At 43.9% G+C, this 21069-nt stretch overlaps 1 protein-coding gene across 1 annotated transcript in view; it reads left to right on the top strand.

Annotated features, from left to right (window-relative positions):
- Nucleotides 1-19585, top strand: part of LOC134398146 (xanthine dehydrogenase/oxidase-like) — a 48558-nt gene extending 28973 nt beyond the window's left edge. Inside the window, 9 exon segments of the mRNA XM_063125391.1 lie at nt 5233-5417; nt 5688-5862; nt 8558-8647; nt 9027-9196; nt 10231-10354; nt 17153-17227; nt 17678-17730; nt 18431-18545; nt 19410-19585. Coding sequence (XP_062981461.1) covers nt 5233-5417; nt 5688-5862; nt 8558-8647; nt 9027-9196; nt 10231-10354; nt 17153-17227; nt 17678-17730; nt 18431-18545; nt 19410-19517 — 1095 coding nt within the window. The 3' untranslated portion in view covers nt 19518-19585.
- Nucleotides 19586-21069: the final 1484 nt, after the last annotated feature.

A 21069-nucleotide genomic window follows, 5' to 3' on the forward strand; every position in this document is an offset into this window, starting at 1 on the left:
CTTGCCCCCTACATTTGTGAAATTCTCCCTTAGGGTGGCCATATGTCATACTTTACAGAGGACAGTCCTCTATTTCAAGGCTTCCTTTATTTGAAAGGTTGTCCAGTCCAAGTCCTGTTTAAAGATAAAGAACCCCAAGAAGGGAGAGTAACAGAGGCCTGGACATTCCCCACCTGGACAGCAGACTTTGCAGGTGCACATCTGGGTACTGGAGCTGCCCCGCCCTCTTCCTGGGGGAAGGCAGCCAATCACTGGTCACCATCCACTGCCCCTGGATTGTACCTGGAGTGACGTCAGATGACAGAAGTGCCATATTGATGTAATAAGTACTACAACTCCATCTGAAAATGCCCAGGTAACTCCCCGTGTGTAGACAGCCCCCTGGTCACAATCTTCCCCCCTTTAGTTCAATTACAGTAATTATTTCTACACTTGCATCTATAAATATAAATTAGCACACGCATATTTTACGCAAATCTGTGTATTCTTTTTTCCTCTTTTTGGGGTGATGGGTAAGAGGCTACCCTTTCACTCCCAGGGCCACTGTAAAATGGCTGCAGAAACCATGAAAAGGAATGAGCCAGACATTTCATGCCAATGAGTGTTTTTAAATGGCAGCAGCTGCATTCTCTATGAAAAAGCAACTCAGGGGTGGGGGTTATTTTTTTCAACTCCAAATCATACACCTTCAGCTACTGTTCCTCCTGTGAGGTTCCAGATATACAGAGGTTTTCTAGGGGAAAAAATCACTTATTAACCAGGTCTTGGATCTTTTCTCATTCAAAATGGGCGTGGAACAGCACCCATGTGATTTTTCATTTAAAAGGGAATGTCATTGAAAAGAATTAGGTTGTTGCAATGAAACACCACCATCTAGTGGTAGAATAAAAGACCTGTCATAAATTGATATTGGATTATCTCTGTATTGTAATAATGACACCTGCTGCAATTCCCTTTTCTATGCAACTGTTAAAGGTACAGGAGCCCTGTCCTCCTTTCCATATAGTTACCCTAAGTTTGGCCATAAAAGTTGCTTCTGGTTTAGTGGCTAGTCTGGTTTGGCCCTGCAACTTTGCACCTTGGCCACCACATTGGAATGCTTGGAGGCTGGGGGGTGGGGGGGTGGGGAAGCTGAGAGGGAAGTGCTTTGAGAGCCCAAACAGATATTGCTTTCAGTCTGTATCTAGCAGCTTTGTCTTATTTCCTCTTCCCCCCCTCTTTACTGTAGCGTAGGTGGGGCCCCCTGATCCAGATTGGGATACTAGCGTGTTGGTTGGTTGGTTGGTTGGGCGGGTGGCCTTTAAGATCTGGACTGGACCACTGCACTTACATAGAGTTAAGAAAACCAGCAGGCGTGGGTGATAGATACAAATGTAAGGTGATATCTGTTTCTCCACTAAAGCCCCTGGGAAGCTAGCTGCCTTCAGCTGAGCTCAGGACCCACAAGAAACAGGGCAACCACACAGTGCCTGGTGGTGAAATTTGCACATGCCTGTCAAGGCAGAGCTGCACGGATCCCAGAACTGCTGGGCCCCAGAGCATGGTGCAGTATAGATCCTTGGTGCCCTTCAGATAGGCATCACTGACCACACAAAATCATTGATTACGAAATGTAAAAAATAAAATAAAAATGGATTCCCAGTATTATAGCATCCTCAGAAGGACCATCTTGTTTGCTTTGCAGTAATGTGTGTCGTTTCATTCTGATTACATGGCCAGACACAAGCTTTGAATGAAGGACTTCCTTTCTCTATTCAGTTCTATAGGTTACAGCCACTAAATGGTGCTGTTATGGCACAATGCCATCATTACACTCAGACAGTATATTGGATTAATGTCTCTTATCGGGTTATCTCCCTTTTGAAAGTAGGATAAAGGTCAGAAAGCATGGGAGTTGTCCTGGAAATTGACTATGTGATGTAAAAGACCCGCAAACTTCCATAGTGATCAATCATGAGCATGCAATAAAAGTCTTGTGCAGAAAGGCTCTAATTCAAATAAACCCTGGCATAAATTAGTCATACCATCCTAGATGTTTTGGTGCACCAGTACAATGTCATAATTTAGAAAGCTTTTATAGTACTTTGTTTTGTTTGGTGGTGGCTGCTGCTGCTGCTGCTGTTTTTGCACTTTCACCCAGCCTTATCCACATTTTTTTTTGGTTCTCACGGCAAGTCATATAAGTATTTCAGTGTTGAAGAAGGAAGAAGACTTACATGTGTGAACATCTGGAAAGGGAACCGAGCTACTCTGGTTTCTGTGGGTTTTAGGGTGTTTGTGGCCGCTAGGGAAAACTGACACTGAGTTCTTAGTGTTTCATGCCTGCTTTGCCATGCTGTAAATCACAGCACCTCAGGTGAGGCAGTAGAAAAGGCTGCGAACTTGTGCACAATTACAAAGTAAGCTCCTTTGAAATCAGCAGGGCTTAATGTCATTTTACACATGCACAGCAGAGGGTGCTAAGGCTGCATAGTAAGCCATATTTCAGCAAAATGCATTTGGTGGCACATGGAAATGGGAAGGGTTGAATTACCCACACGGTGAAAAAGCACAAGGGTTTAGACCTCCTAAGCCAGGGGTGGGTAACTTGTGGCCCCTCAGGTGTTTAGGCCTACAACTCCCATCAGCCCTAGCTGCTGTAGCCAGTGATGATGGGAGTTCTAGACCAAAACATCTGGAAGACCACAAATTGCCCACTGCTCTCCTAAGCACTACTTGTACTGAGACTCAGGCCACAGCTAGACCTAAGGTTTATCCTGGGATCATCCAGGGTTCACCCCTGCCTGAGAACTGGATCCCCTGTGTGTCATCTAGATGAACAGGTTTGACCCCTGGACGATCCAGGGATAAACCTTAGGTCTAGCTATGGCCTCAGTCTCCTTTGCATGAGAGCCATGTTTTAACTGCAATTCCTGAAAATTGTTTTAAATACCCAACTTTCACGGGCTAAGGCCCACATCCAAAACTGTCTGTACAGAAGGGCATTGGGTGTGTATTAGGAAGTGCACACCTACAAAAACACCATTTGCTTTTGAATTGGCTCATGCATGTCTAAAGTTGCTCTGAGATACCGGCACTCTTGTCATATTTTGCTGAACTGAGTTCTCTAAAAATATGATGCAGTATAGCAAAGCATATGAGACAGTGGAGGTGAAGGGAGGAAAGTAGATTGTGAAATGATGTATGAAAGAGAAATACGGTTAATTCAGAAGTTTTGTTCTTGTCAAGATCTGTTGAATGCCTGGGCAGGGTACCTTATTCACTCAGCCACCAGTGACTGTAGCAGCCTCCTAAAACTTGGTGCCCTCCATAGTGTTGGGCCACCACTTACTTGGGACTTGGATATGGGAGACGGAGTCCAGCATATCTGGAGGGTTCCAAATTGGGGAAGGCTGGTTTATGGCATACAGGCACTGGCTCCCAACTTCACTATCTGGACTTTGGTAGTAGGTGTTTTCTACTTTTCTGTTGGTGGCTTTATGTCAATGGAGTGATTCGCACCTAGGAAGAATTGGAATGCAATGGCTATGATCCACCCAACCCAGGTGTTTAGAAAGTACATATATGAAAGGGCCTTTCCCACCACACCTACATAGCAGCAAAGCCAGGTGTGTGATCAGGTTTACAGTACATCTGCTCAGTGTGATAAATGTATATTATCTGCTTGTTACAGGCGCGTAGTTAGAAAATCTAAGGTGCACACCTACAAAATGTAGTGTGTGACTTCTCCCAGAACTCATTATATAACAGTTGTGCAGCACAATTTTCACATTGAGCAATTTCCCATTGTAGAGAATAATGGTTTCACTCATGTCAAATCTATCTATCTATCTATCTATCTATCTATCTATCTATCTATCTATCTATCTACCTACCTACCTACCTACCTACCTACCTATCCATCCATCCATCCATCCATCCATCTATAGGATGTGCAGGCCTAAGGAGAGTGTGAAATACCTCCAAAATAAGGGGAATTATTTGCTCCAGGATTATGCGGTTGACAACTGACTGTTTAATTTATGTTGCATTTTTTAAAAGATCTAAAATTAGTGATCTTTGAATTGTGTGTGTGTGTGTTTAAATTAGCTTTTATCTATCAGTATAAATTCTAAAACGGGAGAATATATTAATATGAAATGGTTGTGATTAAATCAAGAAAAACAATATGCTAGGGCTCTCTTGAATATTAACATTTTATACTATCTAGAAGGATTAATAAGTGACAATTGGTGTTTTGAATGAAAGATCAGTTGGCTTAGCTGGAAGCAGGTGAGAAATCAAATGACCCTGGACATCCACTGATCTTTCTCAGATTGACAGCTGCTTACAATTTCAAGACAACAGAACCACTCCCAAATTGGGATGCCTCAGCCAGCTCAGCACTGAAATAACGTAGAAGCAGTTTGTAGTATTAATGGGTATTGCTTGGGGCCAGGTTAAATGGCTTGGGGCCAGGTTAAATGGCTTGGGGCCAGGTTATCTGAAGGAACCGCTCCTCCCATATGTACCTGCCCGGACTCTAAGGTCATCCTCAGGGGTCCTTCTCCATGAGCCCCTGCCAAAGGAAGGAGGAGGGCCTTCTCTGCTGTGGCACCCCAGCTGTGGAATGAGCTCCCTAAGGAGGTTCGCTTGGCACCTACATTATATGCTTTTAGACGCCAGCTGAAGACCTTTTTATTCTCCCACCATTTTAAGAGTCTATAAATAAATTTTAACTTGGTGTTTTAAATTTGTAATTTTGCATTGCTGCTGTTTTTATCTGGTTGAGCTTTTATATTGTATTTTATATTATGGTTTTATACTGTTGTTTTATACTTTGAATGTTTTTAATTTTTGTGAACCGCCCAGAGAGCTCCAGCTATTGGGCAGTATAGAAATGTAATAAATAAATAAATAAATAAATAAATAAATAAATAAATAAATAAATTGCCTACAGAGTGAATGCTGTAAGTTGTTGTATGCATCATTAGTGCCTATTTTTAGTCACAAAAATGACTTTCTGCCCTTTCATGATGAAACATTAACCCCACCCTCAGCCCAGAAGTCCATGATCTTTCTCCCATATGCTGCCCTACTTTATCCCTGCCACTGCTCCCATGTCTTAAAATTATGCTGTGAAATTTTAATTCTGTTCATAGAAATAGACTATTGGAGTGTCTTTATTCTATTCCTCTCCCCCACCTCAAAGTGAAGAATTTCAGATAAATAAGTTTCCTTTTCTTATCCTAGGGTGAATATTTCTCAGCATTCAAGCAAGCTTCACGACGGGAGGATGACATTGCTATCGTGACCTGCGGAATGAGAGTCCTCTTTCATGAGGGCACCGATCGAGTACAAGAAATTAAGCTGAGCTATGGAGGAATGGCTCCCACAACTGTGCTGGTTACAAAGACATGTCAGGAGCTCACTGGGAGGTAGGAAAACAAGACTCGGATATTACAGAACAGGGGAAATTCTTACAGTGTACCTGCATGAGAGTCATAGGTGCAGAAGGAATATTATCTAGGAGAACCCATAGCCGACAGTTTCTGCCAGCATATTGCCTGGGCTGGCCCCACGGATTTTTCCACAGCCCATGTTGGCAATGCAGATGTGTTGAACATGGGGACAGCCTAAGGACTTGTACCGCATGGACTTTAGGGCAAGCGGAATTTTGTGTTCATTTGTGGTTCATTTCTCCGCAGGGAATGGAAAGAAAACCTTTTGCAGGAAGCCTGCCACAGGCTGGCTGGTGAGATGAATCTGTCCCCTTCAGCCCCGGGTGGCATGGTGGACTTCTGACGGACTCTCGTGCTCAGCTTCTTCTTTAAGTTCTATCTCACCGTGCTACAGAAATTAAGTTTAGAACTCAATGGCAATGTGAGTGCTTCCATCATCTTGCCAGAGTGAGGGTCTGGCAGGAATTCACAGCATGTGGAGACAAATGCTGCTTCTGTTGAATTTTTGGGGAACCTTTAGACATTGGGGCATTATGGGAAATGAGTCTTTGTGGTAGGTGTTTTGGCTGTGCTTAGGTTCTGGGTATTCTAGAACTTCTCTCTTCATGGTAGGAAAGTCAGAGAAACTGATCATTACCTATTTATCTGAGGAGGAGATCCATTACCTAATTCCTTTGATATTTAGGTTTCCTCAATGGTCCTATTGGTGTGTTTCTAGCACTGGAATTCTGCAATATGTATTTAGAGCTTTTCTACATGAGGCTAAATCTGTTGAATCTACTTTTGGCTCCATTGCAGAATTGAGCTCTGAGCTATACACAAAGAGCTTTTCCTTACTGCTTTTCTGCTATATAACCTCTAGGTGGTGCTGAGTATAACAGGATAACGCAATTATACAAGGGGATGCATTTTATTTTGCTTTCACAAATAATGCTGTATTTTCCCTACTCCCTCCCAATCCCTCACAACAATCACTGAAGTGCTCTTTAAAAACAGAAGTGAAACTGGAGGGTAATGACATCATCTAAAGAACTCATAAACAACTGTGAGTGGAGAATGATGAGCACGCAATAAATGCTTCATGTAGAAAAGCTCTTAATCTACAGAGTGTAATCATAATACCTTAAACAGTACAAAGCAGAATTAAAATGTGTGTGAGAACTGGATTGTCTCTGCTGATGGAGGAAGCTAGTTGCAGATGCATCTGTTCCTTCTCAGGTTATGAAAGCAAAACTGATACTCAACTTACCACTGTTGAGTGGGTGGTGTCATAAAAACATAAAAGATTAGAAGGAGGAAAATGGCAAGTCTGGAAAGGAAAGGAGGAATCCCAAAGAATTTATGATAGACTAAATTGGCTGATGCGATGCAAGTCTACTTAAAAGTAGGTCAGATTGGGTTGAATGATACTTAGGGTCTTGCTAGACCAGGGGTTAGTGCGGTGTGAGGCCTGTGCTCATCCCTGTGTGTCCAAATGAAGCACAGGGGATGCCGGCTTCAGCCAGGGCTTCAGCCGCCCTGGGACCATAGAGCTCCGGCTATTGGGCGGTATAGAAATGTAATAAATAAATAAATAATAAATAAATAACCTGAACTGCTTGTAGCGCGGTTCTTCCTGCGGTCTCGGCCTCAGGTCGGGCTGGGGCTGGAGCTGGGACCGTGGGTGTGTGGACCGTTCCGCCGCTTTTCCTGGCTACCGCACTTATGCGCGAGTAGCCGGGAAAAGCGGCAGATGGGCCGCAGCGCTCCCGCCCCCTTCCCCTGATTCCACCCCCATGACCTCCCCTGGCCTCTGATCCCCCCTGTCCCCACCTGCTGTGTCCTGCTGCCGCCACCGCCGTCAATGTCCCCAGTCGCTCTGTCCCGCTGCTGCCGCTGCCGCCGTCACTGTCCCCAGCCAGCATTTCCTGTTGTTGCCATGTCCGGCAACAGCAGGCATCACAGGCTGGACATGGTGACAACAGGAAACGGCGGCTGGGGACAGTGATGGCGGCAGCAGCAGCGGGACAGAGTGACTGGGGACATTGGTGGCGGCGGCAGCAGGACACAGCAGGTGGGGACAGGGGGGGATCACAGGCCAGGGGAGATCGGGGGGGGGGAATTGGGGGAAGGGGGACCCTATTTTTTTAAAAAAAATACTTACCGGTCATTGGTGCGCTCCTGCGCACTCGGCCGCTTTAACTGAAAAAAAATGGTGGACGTAACGGGGCTTCCCTCGGCCCCGTTGTGCCTCAGGTGTAGACAGGGCCTACAGGCCGCGCTACTTCTAGCACGGCCTGGCCCCTCCTCACCGCCGGATTTGGTGGTAGGTCTAGCAAGGCCCTTGGTCCCAGGTAAATGTGTATATGATTGCCGCTGTAATCCTTTAGACCAGCCACAAACGGAAACTGATTTCCAAACTGAATGTGTAAGTTGTATACAGTGGTGGCCAAAACTGTGGACACTTTGAAATTCTCATGTTTATTTATCAGTTGAAAGAGAATTTAATGCTGAATTCAATACAAAAAAACAGAATGCAAATATCTGCAGTACAAAAAAAGTTATGCTTACTTTAGTCTAAAAACAAACACAGGTGTGATTGAAGAAGTGGATTGGAATTGCAAACCCTACTGGCCTATCACAGTCCTTGTTCTGGGGAGCAATCACATGGCAGTAGCTGCGATACATCATGTTTCAAGTTGGGGAAAGTCAGTTTTGCTGTTTGTTCTGTAACTGAAGCGCAATTGGAGATTGTGTGAATATTTGAAGGATTTCTCAAATTAAAAGTGTATGTACGTACATCAGAAATGGCACCAAAGAAAAGAGTTGATTGAACACCCAGGAAAAGAAGCAGGATTGTTGTATTACGTGAATCAGGTCTTTCAATTGATATATAAACATTTGAATTTCGTGAAACAGAACATTTTCTATAAGCATGCAAAGTTGCAAAACATGAAAATTTCAAAAAGTGTCCAAAATTTTGCCCACCACTGTAGGTAGTATTAGCTATTGATAAGGGGGTGAGTTTTTTTTTTAAAGTAATGCTTTTGTGTAAGTTACAAGTCATATATGAAAAAAAAACTAACTTTTCCTAGAAGAAATGAAATTAAAGTTGGGTTGTAAATATGTTTTTGCAGAATAATCTGGGTGATGTGGTCCCCTCGAGGTATGCCAGTGCCACTGAATTATTTCACAAGGATCCTGTCAATAATGTACAACTTTTCCAAGTAAGTTATAGGGAATCACATGGTCAACCTTCCAGTTACTGTCACACCTGGTGATGCCTTTGTCTCCATTCTAGGAACCTGGCTAGCATTTGTCCTTCCCTGAGTCTTACGTTGCTATGTTTACTATAGCGTCCCTTTCACACACACACCCAAATTAATGATGTATGGATTTGTATATGTGTTCTTCCTTTCAGCTCTAGATAGAAGGAACTGTCCATGGAATAAATGTGCTGAATATTTCTATAAACCTCTCATGTCCCCACTGCTGCTACTGGAATTTATACAATATTTCCATTGTATAATATATGTTAGGCATATTTAGGTTAACCTTGGACCAGTAGCCTCAGGAAAGTACTTCCAGTCTCTGGTTTTGTTGCAGGAAGTGCCTCCAGGGCAGTCCATCGAAGATACAGTGGGACGACCCCTGATGCACCTTTCGGCTGCCAAACAGGCGAGTGGAGAGGCAGTCTATTGTGATGACATACCTCGCTATGAGAATGAACTCTACCTAACACTAGTTACCAGCACCAAAGCCCATGCTAAGATTGTGTAAGTATCTTTGTCTTTTCAAACAAGCACCCAATGCCCACCATTATGATGGTGTGAGTCTTGGGCCTCAGCTAGACCTACCTGGTATTGCGTGACGGAGGGGTGAACATCTTGCAATATTTTTAGCGTGAGATCCCCCCTCTGTTTACACACAGCGCACGATGATCTCGGAGCGAGAGGACGTTGCGCCCACCATTTTCTTTTTTAAAAAAACCAACAGAAGTTGCGCACGAGCCTGAGACTGTGGAAAAAGCAGGCTCAAAGGGTGGAGCAAGATCCCGGGGCAAGGGAGGGATCATCCCTCTCTGATCCCGGAATCCCCTGTGTGTCATGTGAATGCACAGGGATGATCCTGGGGATTGCCCCAGGATATCACCCCATCTATCTAAGGCCTTGGAGTTGTATCCAGTGTTAGTCCTACTTAGAGCAGCCCCATTGAAATGAATAGGACTTAAGTTAGACTAGCACTGGATGACTTTTATATAGCCAAGACCCCTTGGGAGGTACAAGGCGTTTCTGTCTATTGCACTCACAGAAACACATTCCAGCCTCTTTCAACTAAACTGAAAGCTCAGGAAATATTTGTGACTCACACTTATCTCCGGAAGGAGTTTAAAATCTGCAAGACTGGAAGCATCTATAGAAGAGGCAAGTCATTATTATTATTATAATTATAATTATTATTTATTTATATAGCACCATCAATGTACATGGTGCTGTACAGAGTAAAACAGTAAATAGCAAGGCCCTGCTGCATAGGCTTACAATCTAATAAAATCATAGTAAAACAATAAGGAGGGGAAGAGAATGCCAACAGGCACAGGGTAGGGAAAGCAGGCACAGGGTAGGGTAAAACTAACAGTATAAGTCATGTAGTGCACCCATCTGCTACATCATAGCTGTGTGTATATGCACTTAGGATTTTGAATTTTGGCCAAACTTCTAGGGAATCCTTTCTTCCGATACAGCTTACATGAGCCTATGTGGTTAGATAACATGAATTAATCCTTCTCTGTGCTCCTCTTTCCTCCCAGTTCTATTGATACCACAGAGGCCCAGAAAGTACCTGGCTTTGTATGTTTTGTCTCTGCTAAGGATGTTCCTGGGAGTAATGCCAGTGGGATTGCTAATGATGAAACCATCTTTGCAAAGGACACTGTATGTAGCCTTTTTGTTTGTTCCATTCATAAAATTTTCAAAGTTATCCCCTATGAGTTAAGATGGGACTACATTACTTGATTGTACATGCTTAGCATTGTTAATTCATCAAATCTCTCTCCCCCCCCCCCATGACAAATGGAGGCTTTCAGTACTTTTTCACCCCTGCCTGCCTCCAAAAAGTAACAGAAGAAATTGGTTGGGCATCTGTACTGGATTTATACATATATTTGGTATTTTTAAAATGATAATGAAGGAGGAGGAGTGGGACAATGGCTGGAATGAAAAACACTGCACAAATCCCTTGCAAACTAGTTGTGGGGAAGTTGGTGACCCTCTAATGGAGCATGAAGTGTCACATGAATACAGCAGGAACTAGGAAGTGGAATATTAATGGGGGGGGAGATTTAATGACAACATGGGATGGAGCACAAACCTGCACTATTTGAAGTGATAGATCATGCAAAATTAAGCTGGTGCAGGGGACGTACTAAACCGAAGGACACCGAATGGCCATTGAAGTGCATTGTGTCATTCCGAATGGCCATAGGAAATCATTGAAGGAGTTTAGGGATCATCTACAAATTAAAATATCTAAAGGAGTTAAACATTTAGTTTTCATAGAAAACCACACAGAATCAAAATACAAACCAACAAAGTGGTTTTGGGGAACAATTCCTATGACCCCCAACACAGTGGTTTCTAGGGATCATCTCCAAACGGAAAAAGAAAACAGAATACAATAAAGAGAAGGTGACTGCCGTTTCATACAATGCTTCATAGGCACCAGTTTTAAAAGACCAAAATATGTGGAGGGGGGTTGACAAAAACTGTCACAGATTATTTCCATGTTTACAAATCCCCCCCCCCCCACCGTCACCCTCTCCTCACAATTGGCTTACATTTCAAAGTGGTCATAGGAATACATGGGAATGATACCACAAGCCCCTTAAGAATCAGATGAAGCTGAAAATGCTTACGGAGGTTGAAATTAGAAACCCAAGCATCCTAAGACTCTGTGCTTGATACATGTTGCATTGGACTTGCCCCCAACTTGCGCATAGCCATAATACGGGGTGTCATTCAGAATGGCCATGGGAAAGCATTAGGCTGTCACAAGCAGGCACGCAGAAAAGAGGGGGAGCCCCAAAACGCTCATGGAGATTTGTAATGAGACCATAAGCATCCTAAGAGTTTTTGCTGCAGACGTGCTCCATTGGAATGGCCCCTAAGCTGCACACGGCCACGTGAGGTTTCTTCAGAATGGCCATAGGAAAGCATGGCACTTTCTGGCAGCCCCAGAAACTCAGGGGGAGCCCCGAAATTCTCATAGACATTTGTAATGAGACCCTAAGCATCCTAAGAGTTTTTGCTGCAGACGTGCTCCATTGGAATGGCCCCTAAGCTGCACACGGCCACGTGAGGTTTCTTCAGAATGGCCATAGGAAAGCATGGCGCTTTCTGGCAGCCCCAGAAACTCAGGGGGAGCCCTGAAATTCTCATAGATGTTTGTAATGAGACCCTAAGCATCCTAAGAGTTTTTGCTGCAGACGTGCTCCATTGGAATGGCCCCTAAGCTGCGCACGGGCACATGAGGTTTCTTCAGAATGGCCATAGGAAAACAATGGGCTTCTCTGGCAGCCCTCCCAAATCAGGGGGAGCCCCAAAATTCTCGTTGAGGCTTGTAATGAGACCCTGAGCATCCTAAGAGTTTTTGCTGCAGGTGTGCTCCATTGAAATGGCCCCTAAGCTGCACACGGCCACATGAGGTTTCGTCAGAATGGCCATAGGAAAGCATGGCGCTATCTGGCAGCCCCAGAAACTCAGGGTGAGCCCCAAAATTCTCATAGAGGCTTGTAATGAGACCCTGAGCATCCTAAGAGTTTTTGCTGCATGCGTGCTCCATTGGAATGGCCCCTAAGCTGCGCACGGGCACATGAGGTTTCTTCAGAATGGCCATAGGAAAGCATGGTGCTATCTGGAAGCCCCAGAAAATCAGGGGGAGCCCCGAAATTCTCATAGATGTTTGTAATGAGACCCTAAGCATCCTAAAAAATTTTGCTGCAGACGTGCTCCATTGGAATGGCCCCTAAGCTGCGCACGGGCACATGAGGTTTCTTCAGAATGGCCATAGGAAAACACTGGGCCAATCTGGAAGTTCCAGAAAATCAGGGGGATCCCCGAAATTCTCATAGACGTTTGTAATGAGACCCTAAGCATCCTAAGAATTTTTGCTGCAGTTGCGCTCCATTGGAATGGCCCCTAAGCTGAGCACGGGCACATGATGTTTCTTCAGAATGGCCATAGGAAATTAATGGGCTTCTCTGGCAACCTCAGAAAATCAAGGGGAGCCCCAACATTCTCGTAGAGGCTTGTAATAACACACTAAGCCTGCTAAGAGTTTTTGCTGCAGGTGTGCTCCATTGCAATGGCACCTACACTGCGCACGGCCACATGAGGTTTCTTCAGAATGGCCATAGGCTTGTAATAACACACTAAGCCCATTCTTTTCCTATGGCCATTCTGAAGAAACCTCATGTGGCCGTGCGCAGCTTAGGGGCCATTCCAATGGAGCGTGACTGCAGCAAAAACTCTTAGGATGCTTAGGGTCTCATTAGAAATGTCTGTGAGAATTTCGGGGATCCCCCTGATTTTCTGGGGCTGCCAGAGAAGCCCATTGTTTTCTTATGGCCATTCTGAGGAAACCTCATGTGCCCGTGCACAGCTTAGGGGCCATTCCAATGGAGCACGTCTGCAGCAAAAATTCTTAGGATGCTCAGGGTCTCTTTACAAACATCTATGAGAATTTCGGGCTCCCCCTGATTTTCTGGGGTTGCCAGATAGCGCCATGCTTTCCTATGGCCATTCTGAAGAAACCTCATGTGGCCGTGCGCAGCTTAGGGGCCATTCCAATAGAGCACGCTTGCAGCAAAAACTCTTAGGATGCTTAGGGTCTCATTACAAACGTCTATGAGAATTTCGGGGATCCCCCTGATTTTCTGGAACTTCCAGATTGGCCCATTGTTTTCCTATGGCCATTCTGAAGAAACCTCATGTGGTCGTGCGCAGCTTAGGAGCCATTCCAATGGAGCACGTCTGCAGCAAAAACTCTTAGGATGCTTAGGGTCTCATTACAAACATCTATGAGAATTTCAGGGCTCCCCCTGAGTTTCTGGGGCTGCCAGAAAGCGCCATGTTTTCCTATGGCCATTCTGAAGAAACCTCATGTGGTCGTGCGCAGCTTAGGAGCCATTCCAATGGAGCACGTCTGCAGCAAAAACTCTTAGGATGCTTAGGGTCTCATTACAAACATCTATGAGAATTTCAGGGCTCCCCCTGAGTTTCTGGGGCTGCCAGAAAGCGCCATGCTTTCCTATGGCCATTCTGAAGAAACCTCACGTGGCCGTGTGCAGCTTAGGGGGCATTCCAATGGAGCACGTCTGCAGCAAAAACTCTTAGGATGCTTAGGGTCTCATTACAAACATCTATGAGAATTTCAGGGCTCCCCCTGAGTTTCTGGGGCTGCCAGAAAGCGCCATGCTTTCCTATGGCCATTCTGAAGAAACCTCACGTGGCCGTGTGCAGCTTAGGGGCCATTGCAATGGAGCACGTCTGCAGCAAAAACTCTTAGGATGCTTAGGGTCTCATTACAAATGTCTATGAGAATTTCGGGGCTCCCCCTGATTTTCTGGGGCTGCCAGAAAGTGCAAGGCTTTCCTATGGCCATTCTGAAGAAACTTCATGTGCCCGTGTGCAGTGTAGGGGCCATTCCAATGGAGCACACCTGCAGCAAAAACTCTTAGGATGCTCAGGGTCTCATTACAAGCCTCTATGAAAATTTTGGGGCTCCCCCTGATTTGGGAGGGCTGCCAGAGAAGCCCATTGTTTTCCTATGGCCATTCTGAAGAAACCTCATGTGCCCGTGCGCAGCTTAGGGGCCATTCCAATGGAGCACGTCTGCAGCAAAAACTCTTAGGATGCTTAGGGTCTCATTACATACATCTATGAGAATTTCAGGGCTCCCCCTGAGTTTCTGGGGCTGCCAGAAAGCGCCATGCTTTCCTATGGCCATTCTGAAGAAACCTCACGTGGCCGTGTGCAGCTTAGGGGGCATTCCAATGGAGCACGTCTGCAGCAAAAACTCTTAGGATGCTTAGGGTCTCATTACAAACATCTATGAGAATTTCAGGGCTCCCCCTGAGTTTCTGGGGCTGCCAGAAAGCGCCATGCTTTCCTATGGCCATTCTGAAGAAACCTCACGTGGCCGTGTGCAGCTTAGGGGCCATTGCAATGGAGCACGTCTGCAGCAAAAACTCTTAGGATGCTTAGGGTCTCATTACAAACATCTATGAGAATTTCGGGGCTCCCCCTGAGTTTCTGGGGCTGCCAGAAAGTGCAAGGCTTTCCTATGGCCATTCTGAAGAAACTTCATGTGCCCGTGTGCAGTGTAGGGGCCATTCCAATGGAGCACACCTGCAGCAAAAACTCTTAGGATGCTCAGGGTCTCATTACAAGCCTCTATGAAAATTTTGGGGCTCCCCCTGATTTGGGAGGGCTGCCAGAGAAGCCCATTGTTTTCCTATGGCCATTCTGAAGAAACCTCATGTGCCCGTGCGCAGCTTAGGGGCCATTCCAATGGAGCACGTCTGCAGCAAAAACTCTTAGGATGCTTAGGGTCTCATTACAAACATCTATAAGAATTTCAGGGCTCCCCCTGAGTTTCTGGGGCTGCCAGAAAGCGCCATGCTTTCCTATGGCCATTCTGAAGAAACCTCACGTGGCCGTGTGCAGCTTAGGGGGCATTCCAATGGAGCACGTCTGCAGCAAAAACTCTTAGGATGCTTAGGGTCTCATTACAAACATCTATGAGAATTTCAGGGCTCCCCCTGAGTTTCTGGGGCTGCCAGAAAGCGCCATGCTTTCCTATGGCCATTCTGAAGAAACCTCACGTGGCCGTGTGCAGCTTAGGGGCCATTGCAATGGAGCACGTCTGCAGCAAAAACTCTTAGGATGCTTAGGGTCTCATTACAAACATCTATGAGAATTTCGGGGCTCCCCCTGATTTTCTGGGGCTGCCAGAAAGTGCAAGGCTTTCCTATGGCCATTCTGAAGAAACTTCATGTGCCCGTGTGCAGTGTAGGGGCCATTCCAATGGAGCACACCTGCAGCAAAAACTCTTAGGATGCTCAGGGTCTCATTACAAGCCTCTATGAAAATTTTGGGGCTCCCCCTGATTTGGGAGGGCTGCCAGAGAAGCCCATTGTTTTCCTATGGCCATTCTGAAGAAACCTCATGTGCCCGTGCGCAGCTTAGGGACCATTCCAATGGAGCACGTCTGCAGCAAAAACTCTTAGGATGCTTAGGGTCTCATTACAAACATCTATGAGAATTTCAGGGCTCCCCCTGAGTTTCTGGGGCTGCCAGAAAGCGCCATGCTTTCCTATGGCCATTCTGAAGAAACCTCACGTGGCCGTGTGCAGCTTAGGGGCCATTCCAATGGAGCACGTCTGCAGCAAAAACTCTTAGGATGCTTAGGGTCTCATTACAAATGTCTATGAGAATTTTGGGGCTCCCCTTGATTTCTGGGGCTGCGTGACTGTCCAATGCTTTCCTATGGTCATTCTGATGGAACCTTATGGGCCCATGTGCAATGTGGGGGTCTTTCCGGTGGAGCATGTCTCCAGTAGAAACTCTTAGGGTTTTTTTGGGGGGGGGTTAGTTCAAATCTCCATGAGCGTTTTGGGGCTCCCCCTCTTTTCTGCGTGCCTGCTTGTGACAGCCTAATGCTTTCCTATGGCCATTCTGAATGACACCCCGTATTATGGCTATGCGCAAGTTGGGGGCAAGTCCAATGCAACATGTATCAAGCACAGAGTCTTAGGATGCTTGGGTTTCTAATTTCAACCTCCGTAAGCATTTTCAGCTTCATCTGATTCTTAAGGGGCTTGTGGTATCATTCCCATGTATTCCTATGACCACTTTGAAATGTAAGCCAATTGTGAGGAGAGGGTGACGGTGGGGGGGGGGGGGTGCATTTGTAAACATGGAAATAATCTGTGACAGTTTTTGGCAACCCCCCTCCACTTATTTTGGTCTTTTAAAACTGGTGCCTATGAAGCATTGTATGAAACGGCAGTCACCTTCTCTTTATTGTATTCTGTTTTCTTTTTCCGTTTGGAGATGATCCCTAGAAACCACTGTGTTGGGGGTCATAGGAATTGTTCCCCAAAACCACTTTGTTGGTTTGTATTTTGATTCTGTGTGGTTTTCTATGAAAACTAAATGTTTAACTCCTTTAGATATTTTAATTTGTAGATGATCCCTAAACTCCTTCAATGATTTCCTATGGCCATTCGGAATGACACAATGCACTTCAATGGCCATTCGGTGTCCTTCGGTTTAGTACATCCCCTGGTGCAGGCATACTTTCAGGCTGCAATCCTATTCATGCTTTCCTAGGAGTAATTCCCATTAAACACAGTGGGTCCTACTTCTAAGTAGGATTGCAGCCTAAGTGACAGCAATGAGCTGGATGCTTCCCTGAGATACATATGTTTTACCAGAGTATGTTTTATGAGAACATTCTCATAAAACATACTGAGCACTTCATTGATTGCAACATTGATTTACTCCTGCTGTTCTGCAACTGCATATCTAAATGCAGAAGCATGCCCATTTTAATTGAAATTGGGTTTCAAAGATAATAACTGCAAAATGAAATATTCCAGAAATAAAAATAAAAAAGCAGCCTGAGTTTGTCAGGGGTCAGTGACTAAACTAAGGTCTTTTGAATCCCAGGTCACCTGTGTTGGCCACATTATTGGTGGGGTGTTGGCAGACACGCAAGAACATGCCCGAAGAGGTGCTAGAGCAGTGAAGATCTCCCACAGGGCTGGTTATCATGTTGTCTGAAAGCAGCCAGGATGGCTTGTTAACTATGCAGTGTGGCTTGTTATCCACCCTGAACAACCCAGCTACAAAACATGGTTTCACAAGGTGGCTTGTTCAAGAAAATAAGCCACACTGCATGGTTAACAAACCACCCTGGCTGTGTTCAGATGGCACAATAGCCCACAGTTCATCAAACAACCCACAATTCAAAACAAATCCACACTCAACCACTGAGTGTGGGTTAGCGTCTTGTATGAACAGCCCCTAGGAATCTACTGGTAATGATCCTTCCCCTTATGAGCATAGAGGGGATGCTCTCATTTGTGTTTTCCTAAAGAGCACTTCCATTCTGAGCTTTTCCATAATGCATTATAGGCATTCTAGTTTAAGACAACTAGATTTTAAAAAAGTAATCTGTATTTTTTTCATCAGGTGTCAGCAGCCTACCATAATTGTGTGAGTCTGTCAGCTACAGGATTTTTTAGGTGAGTCAGCACAGGAACCAGCTGGTCTTTGAAAGGATGTCCTAAGCGCCCTTGGCACTTGGGTGCTCTTTCTGCCTGTCTGGATGAAATGTGAACTAATTTCATGAACTGTTTGGGCATATAAGAAGATGATACGATTCAGTCATCTCTTGCATGAAGGTTGTGTACTATAAACATCATCACGTGCCTCCCAACTCCTCTAAGCTTTGAAGTCCCCAGCTGCGCAGTTTCCATTTGACCCATGATGAGAAACACACACAAAGCATTTCCATTCATTGATGCTTTGTAGAACTTGACTGATTGATTTTTAATTATTTCTTGAAAAGTTTAAACCCAAATATCTGGAGTGACCCAGGTTGGGCAAGATTGCAGTAGGGGGAGTATGGACAAGAGGTAGAGAGAAGAGCTAAAAAGCTTCTGTTGCTGTGGGGTGATGGGGAGTGGAGGAGGAAGAAAAGTGGGGAAGCAGAGAGGGATGGAAATTGGAATGATCGAAATGATGCATATTCTCAAATTCCCTACAAAGTTGGTTAATAAGGAGTACTGCCCTGATCCTCAAACTTCCCTAACCATTTTGAGTCCAATAACCTTCAGTTTTGCACATCATGACTATGATTCAATTGGGCAAAATCTTGATTCCAGTGAAACAGTAAATCAAATCTCTGCTGATTCAATCTTTTCGTGTCCCCTTTCCCTCAAGAATTCCTAACGTTGGGTATGACTTCAAGACAAATTCAGGAAGGCCCTTTCATTACTTCACTTATGGTGTTGCTTGTTCTGAGGTTGAAATAGACTGTCTGACAGGTGACCATAAGGTAAGCAGGCTAAACAATTACAAGTTCTTCTTTGTTTTGATGGGGAATATATATATATATATATATATATATATATATATATATATATATGTGTGTGTGTGTGTGTGTGTGTGTGTGTGTGTGTGTGTGTGTGTGTGTGAGAGAGAGAGAGAGAGAGAGAGAGAGAGAGAGAGAGAGAGAGAAGAAAGTTTATTTTCTTCTCTGGCCTTCATTATATGGCCTTGCATAAGAGTCTTAACTTCTCTTTCTCTTTACCCCTCTACCCTACTTTATAATAATTATTGTAGTTCATATTGATGGTGGGTTTTGTAGGGTGGTTGCCACATACAACTGACAAGTCCTGAAGTCTGCTTTGACAAGGGTTCCATGTATCAGACTTTGAGTTAAGAGCCAATAGTGTTTCCTTATATGCTCAAAGCACTTCCCAGGTTGGATCCAGATTTAGTCATATTTAGAGAAGAACAATTGAAATCAATGGGACTTGAATTATTCGGGACAAACTCAAGTCCCATGTGGTTTCAATGAGTCTGCTTTGGATATGATTAAATATGGATCCAATCCCCATCTCTTATCCTATTAATTCTTAGCCATGCCATAGTTTAGGCCAGTTTTCCTATTGCTGTATTGCAGATGGGAGGGTGAGGCCTGGCTGAGAGACAATAGCATGCCTTAGACAACTTAGCACATTTATGTCTGGGCTGAGAGTTGACTTGGACAGTATCAGCTCATAGCTCAGGCTCTTCACCACTACAGACTACTAGCTGTAAAACCTATGAAAATGTAAAATCAAGCAAGCCCAAGGTTTGGTTAATTGTATACGTCTAGGCCTGTGCTTATTCAGTCTTTGCTTCTGCCAATATTTAGAATCTTCGCACAGACATTGTGATGGATGTTGGCACCAGCTTAAACCCGGCTATAGATATAGGGCAGGTAAGCAATACAATGTGGCCATGCTCTGTGGAGCTGGTGTGAATGTTCATGCAGATTAAAGTGATTAATAAGCAGCAACCAGTCTAACAAACAATGGCAATAACATGAACTCTTTTGGCATGGGAGCTTGTTAACTGCTCTTTGGAAATTTAGCATGGCTAAATTAAGCATCTTGGAATTTGCCCTAAGCATTTGTATTACCTTGGTACCTTTGTGAAACATTCAGTTCAAATTCTTATTTTTTGTGTTTAGTTCATGTGTAGGGTGACCATATTTTGGAAAACAAAAAGGAGGACAACATGGTCGCCCCCAAGGGGGCGTGTCCAGCACCAAGGGGGCGTGCCCACCCGAACATAGCCTTGGTCACATGTCTGATTTTACAGCACACATTTAAGACAAATCTCTTCTTCATAACATTTTAATGTTAAAATCACTGAAATAAAGAACAAGTGAAAGATTCATTGTATCTGAAATTAACTTCACTCAATCCTACTTTTGTAGGTTTTGCTGTACTTTGAAGCTTTTGCTATACTCTTTGTGTTATTTTAATTATTTATTTATTTATTTATTTATTTATTTATTTATTTTATTACATTTATATACTGCCCCACAGCCGAAGCTCTCTGGGTGGTTTACAACAATTAAAAATAGTAAACATTAAAAGTATACAAAAATTTAAAAAACGTAAAAACAGTATAAAAACAACAGTATAAAAAGTGTTACATTCTCCCCTTCCCTCAAATCTTTTTTCTGACTGTATCTTCACTCATTGCAAGCTGCTGTTGTTGTTAACAGGGTTTGCTACTGGCCCCAGATCTGTTTCAAATTTGGTATGGCTAAAGCTCTACCTAAAAGCTAAGTTTCAGCTCTTTATCTTTAAAAATGACAGTTTAAAAAATAATAATTTTAAAACGTCATTTTTAAAAAATTCCTAAAAAATCAATGGATGAGCGGATCTCTTTCAAATTTGGTGTGGCTAAAGCTCTACCTAAATCCTATCATGGTACAAAGTTTCATCACTTTATCTTTAAGAATGATGATTTTAAAAATAATAATTTTAAAACCGCAATTTTTAAAAAATTCCTAAAAAATCAATGGATGAACAGATCTGTTTTAAATTTGGTGTGGCTAAAGCTCTACCTAAGTCCTTTCATGGTGCAAAGTTTCATCTCTTTATCTTTAAAAATTATGATTTAAAAATAATAATTTTAAAACCTTAATTTTTAAAAAATTCCTAAAAAATCAGTGGATGAACAGATTTGTTTCAAATTTGGTATGACTAAAGCCCTTCCTAAGAGCTACCATTGTGCCAAGTTTCATGCCTTTATCTTAAAAAATGACGGAGTTATAAGCATTTTTGTTAATTCCCATTAGAGCTGCTCTTTGCAAAAAACCTGGATTTCCCCTCCCCCTCCCGGATCTGTCGGTTTACAACAAAAATCCGGGTCATATGGTCACCCTATTCATGTGCAAAAAAAAAAAAAAGGAAAGGAAAAAAAGTGACCTTGGTCTTGGTTTATTTTTGCAGATAGAGGGAGCATTTGCCCAAGGAATTGGGCTATTTACTCTTGAGGAGCTGCGCTATTCTCCAGAA

The sequence above is a fragment of the Elgaria multicarinata genome, chromosome 4 (genome assembly GCF_023053635.1).
Source record: "Elgaria multicarinata webbii isolate HBS135686 ecotype San Diego chromosome 4, rElgMul1.1.pri, whole genome shotgun sequence".
NCBI classification, from domain to species: Eukaryota; Metazoa; Chordata; class Lepidosauria; order Squamata; family Anguidae; genus Elgaria; species Elgaria multicarinata.